This window comes from Magnolia sinica, chromosome 14 (assembly GCF_029962835.1).
Source record: "Magnolia sinica isolate HGM2019 chromosome 14, MsV1, whole genome shotgun sequence".
NCBI classification, from domain to species: Eukaryota; Viridiplantae; Streptophyta; class Magnoliopsida; order Magnoliales; family Magnoliaceae; genus Magnolia; species Magnolia sinica.
Genome location: NC_080586.1, coordinates 34,035,231 through 34,042,946, shown reverse-complemented (window position 1 = coordinate 34,042,946; position 7,716 = coordinate 34,035,231). Strand labels below are relative to the sequence as shown.

At 39.2% G+C, this 7,716-nt stretch overlaps 1 protein-coding gene across 2 annotated transcripts; it reads left to right on the top strand.

Annotated features, from left to right (window-relative positions):
* Nucleotides 1–886: 886 nt before the first annotated feature.
* Nucleotides 887–7,075, top strand: LOC131225682 (receptor-like cytosolic serine/threonine-protein kinase RBK2). Of its 2 annotated transcripts, none has more exons than XM_058221256.1 (9): nt 887–1,084; nt 2,071–2,142; nt 2,228–2,617; nt 2,980–3,231; nt 3,343–3,497; nt 4,703–4,782; nt 4,884–5,019; nt 5,431–5,580; nt 6,465–7,075. In XM_058221256.1, the coding sequence occupies exons 2-9, from the start codon at nt 2,079–2,081 to the stop codon at nt 6,630–6,632; spliced, it is 1,395 nt and encodes a 464-aa protein (XP_058077239.1). In that variant the 5' UTR covers nt 887–1,084; nt 2,071–2,078; the 3' UTR covers nt 6,633–7,075. The 2 variants fall into 2 exon arrangements, with proteins under 2 accessions (XP_058077239.1, XP_058077238.1); XM_058221255.1 differs by having other exon boundaries at nt 2,027–2,142.
* Nucleotides 7,076–7,716: the final 641 nt, after the last annotated feature.

Below are 7,716 nucleotides of genomic sequence, written 5' to 3'. Positions count from 1 at the left end.
ATTGGCTAGTGGTAAGGGGAGTAGCCGATCCATTGCTTTCTTGGCCGTTGGAGCAACACGTGACTTTTACCTCACTCCAAGACCATACAACTTCTGAACCACAGACACGGGCATTCTGGCATGAACCAATCTTCAAACGTAAAAAGCCGCTCTTAGAATACATGGAATATTGTAGCTTACATTAAAAGCCACTCTTAGAATATGTGAAATGTTGTAGCTTTCTAGGTAATTTGTCCAAACTACGACGTCAGTGCGAACAAATTTCCCGTTACATTTACACTGTTACCGAGACATCTAGACCAAAAACCTGTTATATAATATAAATAAAATGATTTTGTGCTCCCCCTAGTATTGTAAGTTATAGTGCTCTTAATTGAATCTTTTCACTTTCACGGTCCAATCGATCAATCTGAACCGTCCATAAGCTTAGAACACTTTTCACGGAGCGTTAGTAAAAATAAAACTGATTATTGACCCACTCCATCCTTAATTTCATCTTATTTTCTGTAGCCATCCTTTTCCCAAGCCATGGATGGGATGATTATGATTACGTAAAAAATATAATTCATTAGAATCATAAGTAATCCTTGATGGTCCCTAACATATAGACGGATCAAAGTGTTGATCTGGACTTTTTGTGAAAATGATAGTCTATTCGTATTAAATTCCATTGATCAAACGGTTAGAGTTGTTCAGATCGTGTTATGTTTGCATGATATAGACAAATAGTACGTTGGACCTAATAAACGATCTGGATCAATGAATTGGATTATTTAAGTGTCCCGATGCAACTAGGAACAATAGTTGCACCGGAAGATCTCTCTGTAACAATATATTAGGAAGGAATTGCAGCATGCTGCTAGACGATAAAAGGCATCTCAGAATGAGAGAGAGAGAGAGAGAGACGCGGTTTTCGAGCAGCGAAATCCGCCCAACTTCCCGATTTCCATAAAAATCTGACTACTTTTTCGATCTCCTTTCGTTCATCTCTGCTTCTTCTTCTCCCTTCTTCTCGCTTCTCTGCCTTATTTTTCATTTCAAAGTTCATGGCACAAAGAAAAGAGCATTCCGATTCGGCTTCGCGGTAGCTTTTCTTCTTCTTCTTCTTTTTCCTGCTGCTGCTTTGGAATTTTGATTCTTTTGGGATTTTTGGCATTTGGGTTTTCTTTGGTTTTTGTGTTAATGGGTTTCTCTTTCTTGAAAACCTGTTGGTCTTTTGGTGTATCTTCTCCTTCTCTTCTTCTTTTTGAATTTTCTTGTCTTCTTTTTTGGCTTTTTGGTTTTCGGGATTGGTGGTTATTACTATTATTATTATTTGGTGTGTTTGGTTGCACCAAATATCATCTTATTTCATGATTAAGCAGTCTCATTGGTGAAAAATATCATGGTATTTAGTGCAACCAAATACACTATCATTAGTAAAAGCTTATTGTGTATTGGTTTCTTCATTCGTTTTCTGGATATTGCTGAGGTGTGGATGTGTGTGTGCGCGCGCGCGTGTGTAATGTGTTTTGTTTTGTATCTAATCTTTTTGAATTTTTGGCCTTTTTAAGCAAATATTTGGAACTTGGGTCGTTTGTTTGTGATTTTATGAAATTGGTCTTTTTCAATATTGCAAATTCATAGTTATTTTGTTTTTTGGTTTTTCTCTTTTTTGGTTATGTGTCTTGCAAATCTTTTTTGGTCATTCTTTATATCCTCGGTGTTGCATTTTAGTAGTTTGTTGCATTTTGTCTTCTGGAATTTTTGTTTTTAAAATTTCACATTTTTTTGTCGGATTATTCTGAGTTTAGCTGATTCTTTTATTTTCAATCATGTGTAGTTTTTTCATAAAATTTTTGAATTTTTTTTTACTCAACATAAAAAAGGCTGCAGTTTTTTGCTTTTTCCATTTTTTAAGTTTTTGATGTTTTGCGTATGCAATTCATCTTGGAAATTTTACGTTCTTAGCTTTTTCCGATTGTGCTTTTCAATTATGAGCTTTTTATTTGTTATTCTGGGCTTATCCAAAATTAGTTTTTCGCAGTCAAACCGCTACCAATTCTTACCAGGTTGCCGGAAAAACTGCAGCAAACGGCATGGTTTTTCAGGTCGACCGTAAAGATCCTGTCATTCTTCTTTCCGTCTCTGCTTCTGTTCAAGGTAAGCTTCCGAACACAAAAGGTTCAAATTCTGTTTGATTTTTCCATACCAAGTTCATGTTTGAATCTTTCTTTCTGCTTCTTAGATTTAAGATCTTTGGATATGGAGAAGGAGACGAAAGAAATCGTTCGTGAATCTCCAAGAGGGATTCTTGAGGATTGCATGAGGAGCTTAGAAACCGAATCGGAAACCTCTATGGCCAGCACGTCGTCGTACTCGGAAGCTCCGGGGAATGCATGCATTGCATCTTACTGGGGAGGATTCTTTAACTTCTGGAAAAAGCGGTCTCTGAAACGGCTATCTACCTTCCCTCCATTGGGAGTTCCAAAGCTCTCGAAGAGATACACCCGAAGCGCTCGAGAGAATCCGACATCGATACCGCTCATTGATGAGGCCAACCTCTGCTGCTTCAAACCATCTTGGAGGAATTTTAGCCTCACTGAGATTAGTGCCGCAACGAGCAATTTCAGCTCTGGTATGTAATCTGTTTCAATTCCTAGTCAAATTCTTTTGCAACAGAGCAATGGAATGGCTTCTCACGACCTCCTCCAATGTCTGAGAGATCCTGGCCGTTCATCGGGTGGGTCCCACCTTGTATTTATCATGACTGAAATTTGAGTGGCCTTGATCATATTGTGGACCATACACGTAAATAAATCGGATGGCAAACACTCCACATCTGATGTCCAGTCATCACACGCAATCAATGCCCACCAGGTCAGTGGCCCTGATCTCGTGCACATATTCCACGTTGGCATATCTGTGTGGTAGGTAGCTGTTACAGAGCTCTTCACAAAATCACCCATTTGATGAACAAAAAAAAGAATTCATTTTTAGAAAATATAATTGGAAAGGGAGGCTACGCCGAAGTCTACAAGGGATGCCTTCAGGATGGGCAGCTCGTGGCGATTAAGCGGCTGACTAGAGGAACAGCGGAAAAGAGGATCGCCGATTTTCTGTCAGAGATTGGGATTATAGTTCATATCAATCATCCTAATGCTGCTAAGTTGATTGGATTTTGCGTTGAAGGGGGAATGCACCTTGTTCTTCAGTTGTCCCCACATGGGATCTTAGCATCTCGACTTCATGGTATGCTTGTTGTTTTGGTGCTCTATTAGAATTTTCACAGGTTTTAAGATTTTATTTATTTTTTTCCCTCAAATTGATTTATTATTATTATTTATTTTTTCTGATTTTCAGACTCGAATGAGAAACTAGATTGGAGTATACGATATAAGGTTGCATTAGGGACTGCTGAGGGACTTAATTATCTTCATGTGGGTTGCCAAAGACGGATAATTCATAGAGATATTAAGGCTGCTAATATCTTGCTTACAGAGGATTTTGAACCTCAGGTATTACTTTCATAATTCTATGGTAGAAAACCATGATTTCAGGTGGAAAATTTGCAGTTTCATGTTGTAGTTTGCTTTATAGCTTAAATAATACTCCTAGGGCCTGTTTGGGTGCAACTTAAAAATGAGTTCATCTCATTTTTGTTAATCATAATTATGCATTAGAGATCATATAATGGAAGGCTATTGAGATTGTAAGATATCAAATCCTATTCTTCCCACATGTGTGCGGTATCTGGAGAACCAGCATGCGGGTCCTGCCACACATGTTGTGGAAGTAAGGTGGATGTATTAAAAAAATTGGACAGGTTTATAAAGGATTGAAAAAATCCACATTGAGTTTGCATGCATGACTGTCCTAATGACCAGACTGGTTTATTTTTGGACCATGGCAAAAATGCAGAGGGAAACCCTGATGAATGGCCCAATCTCACACAAGAGCTGGCCATCAGGACAGTGAGTTGGCTCTTGTTGTGAGTTGGCCAAAATCAAACTCATTATAGATTGAGACTTTGACTATTTACATCATAATTTCCATGAAAATTCTATAAGGAAGAACCAACTCTTCTATTTGTTTTGAAAATTTCACTGATAGAGGAAGAACATGAAAATTTACTATCTGATTCATCATTAAATTCTCAATGACAGAAGGAAAGTGAAAGCTTCCTATCTGCTTTTAGCGTCCATAAGTTTAGCAAGCACAGACTGATATTGATGGTGCTTCTCTACTACAATTAATGAAACTTTTGAGCATTTTCCCCCCCAGGACTGGACTCCTGTGTGTGTCATCCACAATTTAATAATTGTGGTATTGGATCCGCCATGCATATCCAGACCATCCAAATCATGACCAGCCCAAAATCACAGTGATGAGATGATCTTAACATCCGAGTTGCCTATGTTGAAGTTGGATGGCTTACTGCTTTTTCTAACTGCCCATTTATGGCCACATTTGGACAATGGACAGCTATGATCATCTGAACACTTTGAATCTTTAGACATGATCCATACACTGTGGGTATGCACGATTTCAATGGTTTGGATTGATGTACATGTCTGCCAAGCGCACCTTATGCTTGAATATTTGCAATTTTTCTTATTTCAATTGAAAACATGCATGTCTTCCTCAATTCCTACCAGTTCACAACCAATGATTCAGCAATCCTCCGTTTTCCATGATATTTCTTACGATCACTTAATTCCAGATTTGTGATTTTGGGCTCGCAAAGTGGCTTCCTGATCAATGGACTCACCATACCGTGTCAAACTTTGAAGGCACCTTTGGGTCAGTACATTTCATGCATTCCATCGCTACCCACAGCTTACATCTGTATGCGTTCTGTGAGTCTTTCGTTGTTCTCCATATTTTCTTTCTTTTTGTGGCAGTTATATTGCTCCCGAATACTTCATGCATGGCATAGTCAATGAGAAAACAGATGTCTTTGCTCTTGGAGTACTTCTATTGGAACTAATCACAGGCCGCAAAGCGTTGGATTGTTCCCGACAAAGCCTTGTGATGTGGGTATGTTTGCTTCATTTCTCCCCTTCAGGCTGCATTTGGACACACTACTGCATTGAATTGCAATTGCTAGCTCAATTAATAGTCTGTCTATATAAACGAACCAAACAGAATTGCAATGATTAATCTAATAAGGTGAAAAAAAAAAAAAACCCAATTTTGATTTGCTTGCCCAGTATTCACATCGAGGGTCTGGTCGCAGATCACAATTACATAAATTTCAAGTTCGGCTTGAAAGGACACGTAAGCGGAAATGACCAAATTGTAATTACCTCAGTATTTGAGGTGAGGAGGGTTCCCATGTGAATACTAATTACTGCAAATCAATTTGGGGATCTGAACGCAACCTCGTCTTACCACACTACATTGCTTGATTGTGAGGAATCAGATTGATTTAATTAATTGTTGTTTCAGGCAAAGCCTTTGCTCGATAAGAATGATATGAGGGAGCTCATCGATCCTTCTCTTGATGATGTCTATGATCCACAGCAAATGCACCATGTCGCTTTGGCAGCTTCCTTGAGCATACAACACTCCCCCCTAATGCGGCCTAATATGGGTCAGGTAACACCAGAGAGGAATTACATTGTCCTGCTGTACAAGGTCCACGTTAAGTGGGCCGATGATTCCGCGATCCAAAATGTTCTCTGCCGGGTCCCACTGTGGATGGGAGCAACTCCAAAAGCTCTCAGATTTGAATATCTTAATCCCTCAATTTGTGGTTTTGCAAATAGATGGTTAAGAAGAAGAAAGGCAGTACCTTTTGCGGAGCTTCTATAATATAATTTTCTGAACATTTCAAAGACAGTGATCCTCAAGAATGAGGACCAAAGATTGGATGGTTAGGATCTTTCAGCCTGAAAGATTATTAGGGCCAAGGGGATGATCACATGTGTTTAAACGTATGGTAATCGCCATTCATTGAGCTGTGTTAGGCCAACCGAAATGAGTGAGTGCCATCCAATCCATCCATTAGATGGCTAGATTCCTAAACCCAAGCTGCTCCTTAACTCAGGTGGGCCACACCAGAGGGAACAATGAGTGTCACTGGGAGAGAGAACCACAATAGAAACTTTCAAGATGGAATGTGGGGCCCACCATGTAGTGTAAATGTCATCCAACCCATTCAGTAACACAATCAAGACGAAGGGACGCGCTGAAACTCAAATCTGTTACAAAATGTAGGTGGGCCACAACAAGTGAGTGCATATAGGTTTTATGCATGAATGAATATACATTGCTCCTTTTGTGTCCCACCCAAGTTTTTGATACGGATGATTCCTGGGACGTATGGTGACCAGGAGGGTCACTAGATGCATGGTTTGGGTTCCACAGACACATCATGGGTGGCAGTACCCCACACAACTCTAACGGATGGCAATTACCATATGCTCAAAGGGTGCAAAAAATCTCTCCAAATTCAAACTACTAAGCTACAATGTGCACAGATTGTACAGCTTCTAAAAGGTGAAGGCAGCTTAGAGTCTATAAAACTAAGCCAACGGCCACTTCTACAAAGGACCTACTCGGAGGAGCTCTTTGATGCTAATGAATATAATTCAACAAGGTATTTGAATGATCTTAATCGACATCGGCAGCTGGCGTTAGATTTTTGAAACCATCAATGCATCGATGGTCCATTGTTAGTGAACTATAAACAGTAGGGGAGATGCAATGATTCTTTTTTGTAGTTTGGAAATCTGCTTCGCTCATGTTTTGTAAATAAGGCAAAGAAATGGATTTGGATTAGCTCCCTGTTCTTGATCATTTCTGTTGGGGCTTGCAAATTTTGCGGAAGATTTACAGATTTTATTAAATATGCATGTGTCGTGTGAATGGACAGAAGTATCATGCATATCAGGAATGATTTTTGGAAAATTGTTACCATGTGGGTTGGCTCCAAATATGGATTGACCATTGAGTGGACCTCATGGTTTAGCCATGGTCTGAGGTTTGATGGATTGTCTGAACTGTCTGACTGGAGGATTCGATGGTTGAATGTGTGCTTTGTAATAGCCTGTTCAGAACTTGTTGGTAATGAAGTGACAATCAACCTCAATTTGTTTCTAGCAATAGAGGAATTGGATCGAAGGTTCTACTTGCGGAGTTTCAATGTAGTGCTGGGTCTGGCGATGTTTGTCCATTTCCTTCTGATCGACATCAATGTGCAGCATCATTTTTCTGTACTTAAAGATCGATCATCTGGAATTAGCATTCCTCATTTGCAAATTAGTTTAGTGGCAGTTAGAATTGTATACAAGGGATATTGATTTGAGTGCCAAAGACAAACACTCCAAACATTACCGGCATGTGACCGTGGCGGCATCTGTTGTTGGAGTATAGGCCCTTTTCTGTCCAATGGATTATTATTATTTTTTATACCATTATTACTTTATTATTGTAGATACGTGGAATGGATATAATTGGGATGTATCTAGCTAGAAGACTTTATTGAGGTCTCTTAACCTTGGGAAAGTAGGACAAACTCGATTTGAAGTGCATTGGAGGCCTAACTTGTTAGTTTTTTAAAGGCATTAAATATTGTCATAAATAGAAAATAAGTTTGAATAGCTTAATTCATGGGCTACCATGCGTAGTGTGATTGTTGTTTGTATGGTAAGTCTCTACCATAGGACATTCTCTCCACATGTGTAGGTGTTTACACGTGGGACTCTACCATGGGACATTGTTTCCATGTAT